This window comes from Sinocyclocheilus rhinocerous, unplaced genomic scaffold (assembly GCF_001515625.1).
Source record: "Sinocyclocheilus rhinocerous isolate Xijiao unplaced genomic scaffold, SAMN03320098_v1.1 scaffold1275, whole genome shotgun sequence".
NCBI lineage: Eukaryota > Metazoa > Chordata > Actinopteri > Cypriniformes > Cyprinidae > Sinocyclocheilus > Sinocyclocheilus rhinocerous.
The window spans coordinates 790169-807837 of NW_015628268.1; the positions used below are offsets into that span (position 1 = coordinate 790169).

At 37.2% G+C, this 17669-nt stretch overlaps 1 protein-coding gene across 1 annotated transcript in view; it reads left to right on the plus strand.

Moving 5' to 3' along the window:
* The window catches only part of cacna1ab (calcium channel, voltage-dependent, P/Q type, alpha 1A subunit, b), a 149667-nt gene that overhangs the window by 82893 nt on the left and 49105 nt on the right, over nt 1–17669 (plus strand). Inside the window, exons 7-23 of the mRNA XM_016548713.1 lie at nt 1188–1332; nt 1420–1576; nt 1618–1651; nt 1769–1872; nt 3633–3748; nt 3918–3953; nt 4042–4128; nt 4272–4478; nt 4671–4783; nt 4976–5088; nt 5605–5736; nt 5859–5931; nt 7615–7732; nt 8523–8590; nt 8707–8813; nt 15067–15199; nt 17151–17662. Coding sequence (XP_016404199.1) covers nt 1188–1332; nt 1420–1576; nt 1618–1651; nt 1769–1872; nt 3633–3748; nt 3918–3953; nt 4042–4128; nt 4272–4478; nt 4671–4783; nt 4976–5088; nt 5605–5736; nt 5859–5931; nt 7615–7732; nt 8523–8590; nt 8707–8813; nt 15067–15199; nt 17151–17662 — 2255 coding nt within the window. The remainder of the gene's footprint in view (nt 1–1187; nt 1333–1419; nt 1577–1617; nt 1652–1768; nt 1873–3632; nt 3749–3917; nt 3954–4041; nt 4129–4271; nt 4479–4670; nt 4784–4975; nt 5089–5604; nt 5737–5858; nt 5932–7614; nt 7733–8522; nt 8591–8706; nt 8814–15066; nt 15200–17150; nt 17663–17669) is intronic.

A 17669-nucleotide genomic window follows, 5' to 3' on the forward strand; every position in this document is an offset into this window, starting at 1 on the left:
ATGTCTCCGTGATGCTTGAAGAAACCTACAAAGCTACAGTACTGTGAAAATGTTTAGGCACTTGTTTAAAAATGCTGTAAAGTGAGGATGCTTTCAAAAATAATGTCATAAATAGATTTTATTTATCAATTAACTTCAGTTAACTAAATCAAATCAACATTTGGTGCGACCACCCTTTTTTGTTTAAAACCGTTTTTGTCCTAGGTACACTTGCACATAGTTTTTCAGGTAGCTTTGCAGGTAGGTTTCTTGAAGTGTCTTGGAGATGTTGCCACAGTTCTTCTGGATTTGGTCTTCATGTAATCCAAGACGGACTGAATGATAATAATCTCACTGGATTATTACAATAAAGTAATCATAAAGAAGTGTAATTTTATTTTTTTAATTATATAACAGGTTTTTTTTTTCTCCTTACTATGTACACAACACATGTAATATGTGCATGTATATATGGGCACACATAGGTATGTATATATATGTGAATGTGAGTGTAAATGAATGTGTGCTTATATATTAGTGTATTCAGATATTTAATGTCTGAGGTGCATATGAAGGAAATAAAATGTTTATTTCAAAAGAGGTAAATATATATACTGTATATATATATCAGTGGCGAGCGGTGACTTTTTTTAACTGGGTATGCTGAGTGAGTATCCTAAACATCAAACACAATGTGATTTTCGGCAATCGAGATCTGACAGCAACAGCACATTTTTCCGCTTGGACAAGCGCTTTGCAGATAGCTTACCTCGCGCATTAAATTAGCCGCAGACCAGCAAATCACTGAGAATGCGCTGTAATCCTGACGAGTCATAGCAACAGAGCGGAGGCGAGAAAGCTGCAGAGAATCCGATTGCCTGGAAGCAACCGCAACTGGTAGATTTAAAGAAAATTACTGCCATTTCGCAAATAAATCATTGTACGTACTTATTCCTAACTCTTTAAGCTATAAGTTACATTTCAAAGGACAAGGGATCAACTTATAATCATGTTTATATGAATTATCCCGTGAACTTATTCTCTCAAATGACTGATTTCACATGTGATTCAGAGCGTGGGTCGCAGAAGGCGTTCCCCTAGCGTTTTCGACGCAGCGTCTCGTTCCCTCGAGGAACTAGGGTTACATACGTAACCTGAGACGTTCTTTGCACTACATACAATAGTGCCATTACTCTCCAGGTCTGCAGGTGGTGCTGAAGTCTATTATGAAGGCTATGATTCCACTACTGCAAATCGGCGTGCTCTTATTTGTGGCCATCCTTATGTTTGCCATCATTGGCCTGGAGTTCTACATGGGCAAATTCCACCGCACCTGCTTCGACAATATCACAGGTGCGCTTGTCTAAAAAAAAAACGAAAAACAGTTGACCTTTGAAATTGTATGCCTTTTACAAAACCCTGTGCATTTACATTATCCAGGCGAAATGGTTGATGAACAGCCCTGTGGTGAGGAATTTCCCGCTCGAGAGTGTCAGAACGGGTTGGTGTGTTCTGACTACTGGCTCGGGCCAAACTATGGCATCACACAGTTCGACAACGTCCTTTTTGCCGTAGGATATATGAAAGTGAAAGTGAAGTGACATGTGGTGACATGTGGTGACCCATACTTGGAATTAGTGCTCTGCATTTAACCCATCCTATGCTTTATTACGTAAGTTAATATTAATAGTAATTGCGAGTTAAAGGCGATGATTTAACTATGATTCTGTTTTTTAAACTGGACTTTGATTCTAGATGATAATGTTGGTTAAATGTGGGTGTATTACAGAGCAATGATGCCTTAGGGAGTGCCTGGAACTGGATGTACTATGTTCCCCTCATCATCATCGGATCCTTCTTCATGCTTAATCTGGTGTTGGGTGTCCTCTCGGGGTAAGATCTATCTGTCTTTCTATCTGTTTGTCTCCATCCATCCATCCATCCATCCATCTATCCATCTATCCATCTATCTATCTATCTACTAGGGCTGGGTGGTATGTATGTAAATAGATATATATATGTGTGTGTGTGTGTTTGTGTAAATGGTTTTAAATAAATATATATATGTGTGTGTGTTAAAAGAGGGATGCAGCACCCTGACCAAATGTGCTACCTGACACACAGGTGCACTCATATACACACACACTCACATTTAAAGATCAGATGATCAGACCAGTGTGTGTTGTGAGAACAGAGCAGTGTCTGATCAATTATTTACCTGCGATTGAGCTCTTCTCAGGATAATGTGTCTGCTTGTGACTGTACTTTGCTGTAGCTAAATGACAACATTTAGGACATATGGAGATGTCCTAATTTGGAGAAAAAAATTGCTGATACACAGATGGCTCTATACAAATGGAAGAGCAGAAAATAGATTAAATCTGCTGTTGTATAAACCACTTTAATGGCATATAATACAATTGTCTCCTTTCTTTCTGTTTCTCCTCCAGTATCCTGTCCTCCGTGGGGTCAGAATTAGACCTGCGGACATTGCGAGCAGTCAGAGTGTTGCGGCCGCTAAAACTGGTGTCAGGAATTCCAAGTAAGTATTCTGTCTGTCTGAGTTTATCAATGTCTGTCAGAGTTCCTCTTCAGGAACTCGAGCTGCGTCGAAAACGCTAGGGGAACGCCTTCTGCGACCCACGCTCTGAATCACATGTGAAATCAGTCCAATAGCTGAACGGGACGTCACGGCGGATGACGTCATGACCAGGAAGCTATAAAAGCACCCATCCATCCATCCATCTATCCATCTATCCATCTATCTATCTATCTACTAGGGCTGGGTGGTATGACGTTATATATTGTGACAACGGTATTTTGCTATATTGTTTATTTTGCGGTATGTAAATATATCCACGTAGCACAGTAGCCTACTACTTAAAGTTATATACACGTAAGAGCATTCATGCATGAATGAGAAAATAAAGAGCAGGACTTGCTTGATGTTAAATAGAGTTAGTAAGTGCAATAAGCTGTGAAAAAGAACTCTCAGACAGCATGCGATCGCAAATTTTTTCATTCACATTTTATTGCGCTTGAATGGTCAGATACACACACAATTGTGTCAAAATGCCTGTTGTGGGGAGTATTCACATAAACACAGTTCATATTTAATTTATTCTGTGAAGACTATTTAGTGTTTTCGTTATGCACTTGATTTTTCAAATTCTGTATTATTTCTTACTATGTTAAATAAACCAACTGTAACTGAACAACTTGGTTTATTTCATTTGTATCTTTGTTCTATTGTATTTGTCCTATTGTTTGTAATTTGCTCTTCTGTTCTTATTTTTATTAACTAAATCTATCTATCTATCTATCTATCTACCTATCTGACTTCAATCCATCCATCCATCCATCCTTCTGTCAGTATCATTTGTTCCGTCAGTCTATTTATAGATCTCTTGTTCTGTCAGTCGTTCTTTTGATCGTTCTTTCTTTTGTTCTATCAGTGTATCTGTTTATTGTTCTATAATTATATCTTTCTCCCTCTTTATTGTTCTGTTGTATCTTTTGTTCTATCTATTATTTCATCCATCCTTCATTAGTATAAAACAATGTTGGAAGTTTAGTAAGTTGCTAACTATACAGGTATCTTTCTGTCCTCCTGTCTGTCTTCCCCCCTGCACACCCCATCCTTGCCCCCCAAGTGAGTTTGCCAAAGAAAGAGAGCGTGTGGAGAACAGGAGCGAGTTCCTCAAGCTCAAACGTCAGCAGCAGATTGAGAGAGAGCTCAATGGATATCTGGAGTGGATCTGTAAAGCAGGTATGTGCATAAAACACATAAACAAGTGTATAAATAAAAATTTATTTCCTGCAGAATGTAATGACTAGTTTGGACCTGTTGGTGTTTTTGCATAAAGAAGATTCAAGTGAAAATATTGGAAACTTAAAATCTAGTATGAATAAAGCATTTTTCAATGCTCTTTTTACAGAGGAAGTCATACTCGCCGAGGACGACGATGGCACCGGTAACAGTATGAATGTTCCTGTTTTGTGCTTTTCCCATTTAATGCCTAAAATTCAGTAATCATTCACAGTGAATGTGTTTGTGTGAAGGAACTCGTCGCAGGCCCACCATAAAGAAAAACAAAGCTGACCTGTTAAATCCAGAAGAAGGAGAGGACCACATGGGAGACGCAGTTGGTAAGAATCATTCAGATCCTAAGGAAGACAACTCATTTGATTAATAAAAATTTTTCTGTCCTTTGAATCACATAATAGCTTATACTTAAAGATCCTGTAGTATTCATGCCAGATGTTGTGCTGCTATGTGTGTATATTCTTAGGCTCACCTTTTGCTCGTGGGAGCATAAAGAGCGGAAAGGGAGATGGGACCGCATTTAGCAAGAAAGAGCGACGTCTTCGTTTCTTGATTCGAAAGATTGTAAAGACTCAGGCGTTCTACTGGACTGTCCTCAGCCTGGTGGGACTCAACACACTCTGCGTGGCTGTAGTACACTACGATCAGCCTGAACTACTGTCGGACTTCCTTTGTGAGTAAACCTAAGTTGTTTGTTTTTACATTTGTTATTATGGGAGACATAGTTTCAAATCTGGCCTACGTCCTGTCCCATTCTCCATTTCTCTCCTCAAATAGTTCTTGGATTTCTCTGCTGTCAGTAAACACCCTCTGTTTCCTTTTCTCCAACTTTATCTGTCTTGTCTCTCTTTCTCTTTTTCTACAGATTATGCTGAGTTCATTTTCCTAGGCCTCTTTATGTCAGAGATGCTGATTAAGATGTACGGACTGGGGACGCGCCCTTATTTCCACTCCTCATTCAACTGTTTCGACTGTGCAGTGAGTGCCCTTCTCTCTTTTGGCCCATTTAAAGTCTCACTTTCTCTCTCTCTCTTTTGCTTTTTTTACTCTGCCTCTGTTTTTAACCTCTGCAAGCCGCTGACCTACATTAGATGCAGACTTAAGTCCTTGTTAGCCAGTCCTCAGAGTGTTCCTTATTTGTTTTGGGATTTGGCTGTGTGTGTGTTTCAGGTCATCGTTGGCAGCATATTTGAGGTGGTCTGGGCCATGGTGAAGCCAGGGACATCCTTTGGAATCAGCGTGTTACGAGCTCTCCGACTGCTTAGGATCTTCAAAGTCACCAAGTGCGTTCCGGTGCTTTAATTTAACCTCTGCGTCGTTCATCACAAAGTTTTGTCAGTTTTTGTGTTGTCCTGTTTCTGGGATCTGAAACGAGTACAAGTTTACACTGCTGATTTTTCATGTCTTCGGATGGGGTTTGTTTAGATAGGAAGAATAGTTCAAGCAAAAATAGTTTTCTCAACCTCACATCATTTCATACCTGTGGAAAAAATGTTATGCCCAATGTTCATGCTGTTCTTTTCCATATAGTGAAAGTCAATGGAGACTGGGTCTGTCAAGTTCTAAAAATAACAAAAAAGCATCATGAAAGCACAGAAGCAGTAGTCCAAACACTATATTTCATGTCTTCTAAAGCAATACGACAGATTTTTGTGAAGAAAAGACTGAAATTTAAGCCATCTGCAAATCTAAGCAATATGTTCTCAATTTTCATTTTCATTTTTGTGTGAACTATTTGTATAAAAGTGCCATTGTTTCTTCACAGTTTTTAATACTAGATTTCTTTCTGTCTTTTTCAGATACTGGGCATCTTTGCGTAATCTAGTAGTGTCGCTTCTGAACTCCATGAAGTCCATTATCAGTTTGCTTTTCCTTCTCTTCCTCTTCATCGTGGTCTTTGCTCTTCTCGGGATGCAGCTGTTCGGTGGACAGTCAGTATAGATTTACACCCTGCTGCCAACACTTTATTCAGTTTCTCGGATACAAATGACCAATCACTATGCATAACATGTTATTGTTGTAAAAGACCATTTGATGTTTTCTTTTTTGCCAGGTTTAACTTTGAGCTAGGCACTCCTCCCACAAACTTTGATACTTTCCCTGCTGCCATTATGACAGTGTTTCAGGTAGACTGGTTATGTTGGTTTGACAATAGATCTGTTCTAAAACCTAGTGAGCTGTCTGCATATCATTTTAAGGCATGTAAAGATAAAGAAAATAGCTAATTCTACTTAAACAAGCTTATGTGTGTGCGGATCAAATATGCATGGAGTTCTGTTTTTTTTGTGTTAAAATAGACTATGTGTATTTCTCAGATTCTGACCGGAGAGGATTGGAACGTAGTGATGTATGACGGCATTAAGTCTCAGGGAGGGGTGGACAAAGGAATGGTCTTCTCCATATTCTTCATTGTCAAGATGTACGGACTGGGGACGCGCCCTTATTTCCACTCCTCTTTCAACTGTTTCGACTGTGCCGTGAGTGCCCTTCTCTCTTGGCCCATTTAAAGTCTAACTTTCCCTCTCTTTTGCTTTTTTTCTCTCTGCCTCTGATTTTAACCTCCGCAAGCCGCTGACCTACATTAGATCCAGACTTAAGTCCTTGTTAGCCAGTCCTCAGAGTGTTCCTTATTTGTTTTGGGATTTGGCTGTGTGCTTGTTTCAGGTCATCGTTGGCAGCATATTTGAGGTGGTCTGGGCCATGGTGAAGCCAGGGACATCCTTTGGAATCAGCGTGTTACGAGCTCTCCGACTGCTTAGGATCTTCAAAGTCACCAAGTGCGTTCCGGTGCTTTAATTTAACCTCTGCGTCGTTCATCACAAAGTTTTGTCAGTTTTTGTGTTGTCCTGTTTCTGGGATCTGAAACGAGTACAAGTTTACACTGCTGATTTTTCATGTCTTCGGATGGGGTTTGTTTAGATAGGAAGAATAGTTCAAGCAAAAATAGTTTTCTCAACCTCACATCATTTCATACCTGTGGAAAAAATGTTATGCCCAATGTTCATGCTGTTCTTTTCCATATAGTGAAAGTCAATGGAGACTGGGTCTGTCAAGTTCTAAAAATAACAAAAAAGCATCATGAAAGCACAGAAGCAGTAGTCCAAACACTATATTTCATGTCTTCTAAAGCAATACGACAGATTTTTGTGAAGAAAAGACTGAAATTTAAGCCATCTGCAAATCTAAGCAATATGTTCTCAATTTTCATTTTCATTTTTGTGTGAACTATTTGTATAAAAGTGCCATTGTTTCTTCACAGTTTTTAATACTAGATTTCTTTCTGTCTTTTTCAGATACTGGGCATCTTTGCGTAATCTAGTAGTGTCGCTTCTGAACTCCATGAAGTCCATTATCAGTTTGCTTTTCCTTCTCTTCCTCTTCATCGTGGTCTTTGCTCTTCTCGGGATGCAGCTGTTCGGTGGACAGTCAGTATAGATTTACACCCTGCTGCCAACACTTTATTCAGTTTCTCGGATACAAATGACCAATCACTATGCATAACATGTTATTGTTGTAAAAGACCATTTGATGTTTTCTTTTTTGCCAGGTTTAACTTTGAGCTAGGCACTCCTCCCACAAACTTTGATACTTTCCCTGCTGCCATTATGACAGTGTTTCAGGTAGACTGGTTATGTTGGTTTGACAATAGATCTGTTCTAAAACCTAGTGAGCTGTCTGCATATCATTTTAAGGCATGTAAAGATAAAGAAAATAGCTAATTCTACTTAAACAAGCTTATGTGTGTGCGGATCAAATATGCATGGAGTTCTGTTTTTTTTGTGTTAAAATAGACTATGTGTATTTCTCAGATTCTGACCGGAGAGGATTGGAACGTAGTGATGTATGACGGCATTAAGTCTCAGGGAGGGGTGGACAAAGGAATGGTCTTCTCCATATTCTTCATTGTCCTTACACTCTTTGGCAACTGTATCCTTCTTAACCACACAGAATCACATAAGCATTTCCATTACTACATACGCTACTGCATTTATTTAATTATAAATACAGTAAAACTGTAATATTTTAAGGACTATTACAGTTTAAAATAACTTCTCTATTTTAAAATATTTGAAAAAGGCAAAGCTAAATTTTCAGCAGTCATTACTCTAGTCTTCATTGTCACATGATCCTTTAGAAATTATTCTTGGGGCTCAAAAAAAAACATTGTTATTATCAATGTTGATCAATGCTGCTTAATATTTTTGTGGAAGTTGTGATACATTTGTTTCAGGATTTTTTGATGAATAGAGAGTTCAAATGATTTATTTGAAATAGAATTTTTACACACTTTGTAACAAGGAAAAAGTCTTTACTGTCACTTTTGTTCAAGTTAATGCATCCTTTTTGAATATTAGTATTAATTTCTTTCAAAAAAAAAAAAAAAAAAATCTTACAGCAAACTTACTACAGGTCAGGTTTTCACGATACAATACAATACCATATAATTAAATTAAATTAAATTAAATTAAAAAGTGTGGGGGAAAATATCAATACATTATTTCTTCCAAACATATTTGCACTTTACTCTACCCACATGAGGTTGTGCAGTATGAATTTGCAGTACTATTCATTTTTGACTACCTTTGAATGTGTTTTGAGAGATCCAGTCATGTATATTTAACACTGTCCACTTATGATGTGGTCACAGGATACAGACACACATTATAAAACACAAGCCTTGTCATTCTAAAGTTGTTTCTTAATTCTAACCTCTCAGACACACTACTGAATGTATTCTTGGCTATCGCTGTGGACAACTTGGCCAATGCTCAGGAACTAACTAAGGTTAAAAACAGTTTCTCTTTCTCAGATACACCATTCATGTCAATTTCATGCAATTTTTTTTAATGCCCAACAATTGTTTGCGGCTGTCACTACTGTATGTTTTTTTGATTTTCTAGGATGAACAGGAAGTAGAGGAGGCCACAACACAAAAGATTGCACTCCAGAAAGCGAAAGAAGTGGCGGAAGCGAGCCCACTGTCTGCTGCCAACCTATCTATTGCTGCGTGAGTTACTCTACATGCTAGCAATCATCATCTTTACATTTACACCTTTGTGCCACTAGCATAGCATCACCAAACAATTACTATTATTATTATTATTATTTTTTTTTTTGCCAGTGTTGTGCCCAAAAGTAATAGCTTGTTCAGAAACACACAAACCATAGCAATGTAGCCATACCCAGTTTTTATTAATATTCATGATCAAAAGGTGAAATTCTTACACCTCTGACACTCCGGGACACGTAAAAACCATGAATATGCATATATATGCAAATAAGCCCTAATACACTTACACATTAATGTCAGAAACAGACATAATATAGTTCACACTTTAACTTTATTACTGTAAGAGGCCATGCCTTATTTTACATTAATTTGATTTGGTACTGTAGCTGGTTTAAATGCTTTTTGTCTAGCTTAGCTGAGTTTAGCTTAGTCTGTCAGCTTAACTTTATCATCGTATTTGAGTAAATCCACTCTAATTCACTTTTCAGCAGACTTGCTTAAACTTGCCTGATCATACAGTATGTAACCCCCTTAGGACCATTTCCATTTCTGTTCACTCAAAAATTAAAAGAACAAACTTTGTTGTTCCAGGTCCATATGACTTTATTTTCTTGCAAAGAATGCAAAAATAGATATTTTGCAGAACTAAGCTCTTTTCCTTACATTAACAGGCATAAACAGGCAAACCCCAAAAAAGGCCAAAACGTACCGTAAAAGTACCATGAACTTGTGTGATTATGATTGTGTGTTTTGAAGGCATGCCTTACAACACATTATAAGGTAAATTTGTAGTTGAACTACGGTTGAATGTGTGGTATCTGTATGTGATGTGAAGGCATTTAATTCCTCATTTACTTCATCATTCTGTTGCAAGAAGTGGTCAGTAATGTTTTTACTTTGTTGTTGTGTGTATGTTTGAGTATTAAAATCAACACTTACACTGTGACCTAACCAGGCATTCCAGTGATACACTTTATCTTTAAACTCTGAAAAGCAAAAAAAAAAAAAAAAATGCTGCACAATGTCACAAAATCAAGCAGAATATATTTGATGTTGAACACAACTGCCCCCTCAGTCAAGATGAATGTGAAAAGAATAGACTATTTAAACATTTTTTTTTTTCTTATATATTTTTTTCATGTTTAGAGGTCTAGAAAATTGGTTGTAGATTAGATTATTTCACTGAATTGTTATTGTTTGTCACCAGCTCAGGCTGTTATAACTTAAAATTATGCACCTGTTAAATGGGTCGAATCTATGCATCTAAGCCGTATTTATATCTGGTGTCCGTTCTTCGTACCTCGCTTAATACATCTGAGATAATTTGACAGATGCCAGATCTTTTAATCCTGATAACTGATCTCTGGCTAATTTTGTTCTTCAAACAAGTTAGAGAATTTGATTAAAATATCTGGATTAAGTTGTCTGAGATTACTCCGTGTTGACATGTTCATTGGAAAGGGCAGATATATCGTTACTCGAAACCATGATCAGCAGTGCAGTGACTGGCTGGTTGGAGAGACTCATATAATTAAGATCAATTTTACAGGCTTTGTATTTTTCAATGTCAAGAGTATTGTAATTAGTAATTCATTTAATTTTGCTGTGGATTTGTTATACTGACAGCATTAATTAAAGTTTCTTAATCCATAAGATCCATCTTAAGACATAAGTGACGCATGTGGACCCATACTCGGAATTAGTGCTCTGCATTTATCCCATCCAAAGTGCACACACACAGCAGTGAACACACACACAGCAGTGAACACACACCCGGAGCAGTGGGCAGCCATTTATGCTGCGGCGCCCGGGGAGCAGTTGGGGGTTCGGTGCCTTGCTCAAGGGCACCTCAGTTGTGTCCGGTACGAGACTCGAACCCACAACCTTTGGGTTACGAGTCCGACTCTTTAACCATTAGGCCACAACTTCCCCACAGGGAATATACATGTGTTTAAATTAACTGTGCATCATAAAACCATTTTGAGATTTGAAAAGTGAGTCTGGATCTCTATAAAAAGCTCATCATTCAAATTAATGCACGACTCAGACAAACTGCATGTAATATGACTGCAATAAAATTATGACATAATTATTCCTTCACAAATAAATCTCTTAATGAGTAAAACTGGTCATGTCTATTATAGATTACGCAACATTTTAATTACTTTCAAAATAATTTTTAAATTATTATATTTAAAAACATTTTTTACTGGTTTAGTAAAGTACACTTGTAAGAAAATAGCAGTGGCTGAGACTTTCAGTATCACCTTCACTTCAAAAGATACAATCTAATCCTGTTTACCTGAAATAAGCCTGCTCCCTATCGGGTTTGAGCTAACAGAACTGTTGCTATGACAGCAACTCCAGAATCCTGGATCATGTCAAATCGCCAACAATAAAATCCAGCTAACTGAATAATCCACATTTGAAGAACGGACCCTGGGGTCCGTTCTTCGTATGTCGCTTATTACATCCGAGATGAAATGTCACATCCAAGATGATATAATCGCGCTAATCATGATCTGGCTAATTCGGTTCTTCGAACACACCTGTTGTTGATGATTAGTATGGCTGGATTGAGTTATCTGAGATAATTGCGCATTCATGGGTTGGTTTAAAAGGGGCTATGTATCGATACTCGGAACCACGATCAGCAATGCGCGTACGAAGAACGGGCCCCTGGTGGTCTAAAATGTGTTTATTTAATGGAAATCCAGTCTAATTTTCAAAGGTAACACTTTATAATAACTTTCATTAATAAATCATTAACAAATATTATGTAATGCTTAATGGATCATTAGTTAATATATATTAAAATATCTGAAAACATGAGATAATTTGCTTGTTAAGTAAGGGATCCGCTTCGTGTCGGGCGGTTCTTTGCCTCCACGTCATGCATTTAAAATCCTTTAATGCACGGCTAGCCGTTGATTATCCCACTTATTCCATGGTCATTTGCCAAGTTATAGACAAGTTAAAACTAGTATTGCTCTTTGCAGCACAATATTTACTTCAAATCAGACACAGCGATGAAATAGTGCGGTAAGATCACATTTATTTGAATGAATTATAGCATGTATTTCAATTAATTATCGATCGAGAGAGAGTGCTGCGTCTGTGCGTCTCTCTCTACAAACAATTACTTCAGAAACAGCCATTTTACCATCGTTGCTGAGGAATATAATGTAGCGATCTCGTATCTAGGCTATTTTATTAATAAAAATCACTGGGAAGCGTTGACAACAAGTTTATGTGTGTGTGCCGTGCAATCTGCGATCTCTCACACTCTCTCGCACTCTCTCTCTCTCTCTCTCTCTCTCTCTCTCTCTGTGTGTGTATGTGTGTGCATCAATTAAAGCAGCGCATTAATATGGAACAGTGATTAAACTGACTTGGAACTACCTGTGCATTAAACGGTTTTACTGCATACCCGCCAGCCAATCAGAATCCAGTATTCAGACAGACCATGGAATAATGTTTACTAGTAAACTTATGAAACATTACCTAATGATTAACAGATTCTTATTTCATGTAAATTAAAATGCTTACAAATGTCATTAAACTTTTAATTCATATGATCATGCACATCTTGAAAATCTACCAATGATTTTAACAGATGTTATACAGTGATTAAAAACTTTTGTTTATGTACAACACTTTTGCTGCTATTGGGGTTAGGGACAGGTTTGGTGGTATGGGTAGGTTTAAGGGTTGGTTAAGGGGTCAACGGTGTACAGGGGTCATTTTGATTACTAAAAGGGAACATGGTTCATTCTGTTTATATTAGATTGTTTTGATAAATGAAGTAATTTCTTGAAAAAATTATTTCTTTTCTCCTGTTGATGTATGATTCAAGGAATATCCTGTTTAATGGTATACAGTAGTATACTAATATAAGTGTTGAGGCAATAAAAACATGTTTTTCACCCAAATTACAATGTGCGTGATGTCTTTAGCAAGCATTTAGATAAACTTAACTAACCCCCCTTTACACAAATGTTGTTACAGCAGCTAAAAAGTCCAACGTCCATAAAGATCCTAAAAGATTAGTAAATGTTTATGAACATTTACAAATTATGAATAGTTTCTACTTTAGATTGGGTATTGCAGAAACATGAACAAATGATTAATAAATGATTTCTAAAAATGTGTAAAATAGGGTGAATTCAGGTCATTAGGGTCACATTTTGCCATCGAGATGACTGCTCATAAAGGTACTAATGACGATGTCTCTGGGCCAAAAGCAGCTGCATGAATGTGAACGTTTGACACAAAAATGAAAACATTAACAAAAACACTGACAGCGTATGTTTACAAACACAACACTGGGAGGCACAGCCGTTAAGAGGTTATTTCTGGTTAATGATGTCACAGAATTTACCAGTATTTTGAAACAGATGTGTGAATGGTGCTTTACCGATAAAAAGCCGAAACGTCCTTGCTTGTGTGAACAGTGCATTTTTGTATTTACCGGTAAAGTCGTTCTGGTAATTTTACGACAATTTACTGGAATGACTGTGTGAAAGGGGCTAATGATCTGTTAATCATCAGATAATGATTAATAAGTGCATTAGTAAACATATTATCTCATATTTCTAGATATGTGAATATATATTAACTAATGATCTGTTAAGCATTATATAATATGTGTTAATGATTTATTAATGAAAGTTATTATAAAGTGTTACCGGTCATGGTATTACACATTTATAGTGAAGATTTTTAGTGCATAAATCCATTTGCGTTTGGTATCGGGGCATTTTAACGAGTACGAGTACGAGTACAGGAGACCAGTATCGGGCCCGATACCGATACCAGTATCGGTATCGGTGCATCCCTACTAGCAACCATACCTTAAAATCTCTGGTAATACCACCAAATTCGGCACACAAAAATCTATAGGAAATATATATGTTCAAATAAACCGTAAAACAAAGAAACAGTAGAAAAATATAAGAAAGAAACAAATTAAATTAACCGTGCTTTACTTTCTTCATTTTACATCTAAAGAGAATCAGAACAGATAATCAAATGTAAAAATCACTGCATAGTCTTTAGTGTATTCATTACAAATAAAGTAGTTCAATCAAGAGCACTGAGTGACTTCCTCTTTTCTTTTATTGTTTGATTAACATTGAGACAGACGACCTATGTAATAAGGCCTACTGTAACGCATGGATCTAATATAATGTTACACATCAGATGTTTTTCCCCAACAGTTAACCAAACGTTCACTTAAGACATTACAGATTATGTTTGCGTGAATACTTGCCAAGACAGATATTTTAAATACTGTAATTCTGTGTGTATGTGTATATCTGAGAGGCTTTGTGCGCATGCTATGTGTTAATGATTTATTAATGAAAGTTATTATAAAGTGTTACCGGTCATGGTATTACACATTTATAGTGAAGATTTTTAGTGCATAAATCCATTTTGTTTAGTGAATAAATCATGGTTAGTCAGATCAATTTTAGAATTATTTGGCACAAACCTACAATTTGGTTCTGCCAGCAAGTAGGTTTAAGAAGTCAGATATTTCACCCTGGAAGCTTGTTTTGAAAAGCGAAATAGCCGGTTTATGCCAGGTTATCCCTAAACTTATTTGACTAATCAAGAAAGTCACTGTGTAGCCTGTTCACTTTGTCAGTTATTTTCTGTGATAGTTGTGGCAGCGTTGTTTTTATGTTCCTTGTTTCACCCCCTCTCCTCAGAGTTACAGTAAAATCTGAACGTATCGATGCCACAGACAGTTTGCTGGACTGGTATTTATTCATTTACTTACTCATTTTTTTCATTCTGTATCCCTTTTTCTTTTGCTTTCCGCCTTACACATGTTTTTGTATGGGTGTTTTTATGTTTCCAGCTGCTGTAGCTGCAGTTTTGTGTTGTAACACTGAGGCTGAGGTATCATTGGCTGTGATGACACACACTGTCTCTTCCACAGCAGGACTGCAGGCACAGGGCTGCTTGTTTCGCTGTTTTGATCTCGATCCATCTCTGCCTTTCTCTCTCTATCTGTCTGTCTGAACATGCCTCAATGCTATTGTTCAGTATGTCATCACTCCCTTCACAGAATTCATGAGCCACATCCATGTTCTCTTGCTGGTGACTAAGGGACACTATCATTTTCTTTCACTCTGGGTCATTGCTCATAGGTGCTTTAGGGGGAAAAAATCCAAGGCTTTTCTTCCTCCCTGGGTTGAAATTGTTCTCTGTTTCTGTCTCTCTTTATTTCTTTACTCTGTAGTAAAGAGCAGCAGAAGAACTCAAAAGTTTCCAAGTCAGTGTGGGAGCAGCGCACAAGTGAGATGCGCAGACAAAACCTGATGACCAGCAGAGAGGCGCTTTACAATGAACTTGATGCAGAAGATCACTGGAAGGTCAGAGACAAATCCTAGATCACAAATTGAGAGTGATGATTTCCTGTGTAGAGCGCTATTTTACAAAAACTATAAAACTAACAATAAAAATCAACTAAATGATAATTTAGACAAAAACAAAAGACCTTTACCCACATTAAAGGTACAAAATTATCATTTAATTGTCAAATGTCATGTAAGGTCTGTTTTCTTTTTCTGAAAGTTAGAAAATAATACTTTTATTCAGCATTGATGCATTTAATTGATCTAAGGAGACAGTAACTTTTACATTATTGCAAAAAATATATGTGACCCGTGCTGGCAAAATGAGTCACAATGAGCAAAATGAGCTATTGATATTTTCACATTCTCTATCAAAAAAACCTTCAAAATTATGTATGATTTGTTGGAATCAGACAAAAAAATGACTGAGCTACTGTACACCTGTTTGAAGTTGATAGTCAGCAAAGTCAATTTTGAGAATAATCTAGTTAAAGTTTTCTGAAAGTTCCAAAACAAAATCACCTAGCAACTAGGGATGCACCGATACCACTTTTTCCAGTACTCGCCCGATACCGATACTTTTATTTTTGGTACTTGCCGATACCGAGTACCGATACCAATATTTTTGTTGCATTTGTACATTTTTTAAATATTGGGTACAGAAACCAAAAGAGTATGTATAATGTTAGTTGGTTAACTTCATTTATCAAATAGATACAGTCAAACCAAAATTTATTCAGACACAGTTTATTCGCTATAGTTTAGAAAATGGTAATAAAATATGACAAGAACTCAGAGTTACACTGTGTCAGAACAATTCCCCAACAGTTAACCAAACGTTCACTTAAGACATTACAGATTATGTTTGCGTGAATACTTGCCAAGACAGATATTTTAAATACTGTAATTCTGTGTGTATGTGTATATCTGAGAGGCTTTGTGCGCATGCTTTGGATGTGTCAGTCAGCGCAAGTAAGATCATTTTCATGGCTTTCGCTCTTAATAACTCTTTAAACATCAATCAAGTCCCACACTTTATTTTCTCTTTCCTGCATGTTCCTTTCAAAACTGAAATCAAATGCTTCCGATGAACAAACACAACTTTCTAAAACAAAGAAAGTAGACCTCTCAGAAAACATACAAATAAAGATAATTTTAGATGTTTAATTACTATGTGGAGCATTGGGATTGCTAGACGAGGGCTTAATGAACTCATTTTTGTGAAAACCTCAAATTCGACCAAAATGGACATTTTTCACTTGTTTTGCCTGTAGCTCATGACTAACCCGTGCGTAATCCAACTCATTTTGCCAGCACGGGTAACATATATATTTCAGATAAATACTGTTATTTTGAACTTTCTAATCATCAAAGAATCCTGAAAAAAATTATCACCGTTTCCACAAAAAATATTAAGCAATACACCCTTTTATAGGAAATAATAATAAATGATAAGAAAAAAAATTTCCTGCATAGAAATTAGAATTATTTCTGAAGGATCATGTGACACTGAAGACTTATAAAGTAATGGCTGCTGAAAATCCAGTTTCGCCATCACAGGAATTTTTTTTGGAAATGCTAAATATTAATAAAAACACTATTATTAAATCATTAACAAATCTGAAATATCCATTTGTCATACTGTACATTATAATGGTGTGATGCCTAAATTCATTTGCTGTATTTTTAATTTGTTCAGACAAAATAATATAGAATTTTAAGGTGTAACTTAAACATTTTAGGTGTAACTGATTGTTTCATATCAACCAGAATTTATAATATCAGTGCTTTTCCTAGTTCACACACAAAAAAAAAAAAGATTTTGTAACAATAAGAATGCAAATGGGGTCAACTTTGATTTCCTGTCCTTTTTCTTGGGAAAGAAATTTTTTTTTTTATTAAATGTATGTCAGTTTTATTAACTGTTAAGCCTAGATGTATTGATCAAATCAACTTTTTGTATTTCTAGATGAACTACCGCAACCGTCCTGACATGAAGACCCACTTGGACCGCCCACTACTAGTTAATCCTCAGGAGAACCGCAACAACAATACCAACAAGCCCCGACCGGGTGAACCAAACCCCCAGGAGCTAAACCAGCAGCGGGGTGACGAAAACCTGCAGCACCAGTCCCGATACCACCACAATCACAGTCATCATCATCATCATCACCATCACCACCACTCCAGCCGCCAGTCCCTACACCACCCAGAGCTGGGGGAGGCAGGCTGCGATTGTGCCCAGAGAGGAGGCGAGGACATGGAGGGCGCAGGGGAGCACAGGCGACCCCGACACCACCAGCACAGAAGGAGGGATGAAGATCGAGGGAGAAGACACAGAGAACACCACAGCAGAGGGGAGACAGGAGGAGAAGGGGAGGAGGGCCAAGAGAAGAGGCAGAGGAGGCATCGCCATGGAAACCATGGGGATGGAGATGGAAGGAGGGATAGGGAACGGAGTCGACAGCATCGAGCTAGAAAGTGAGTG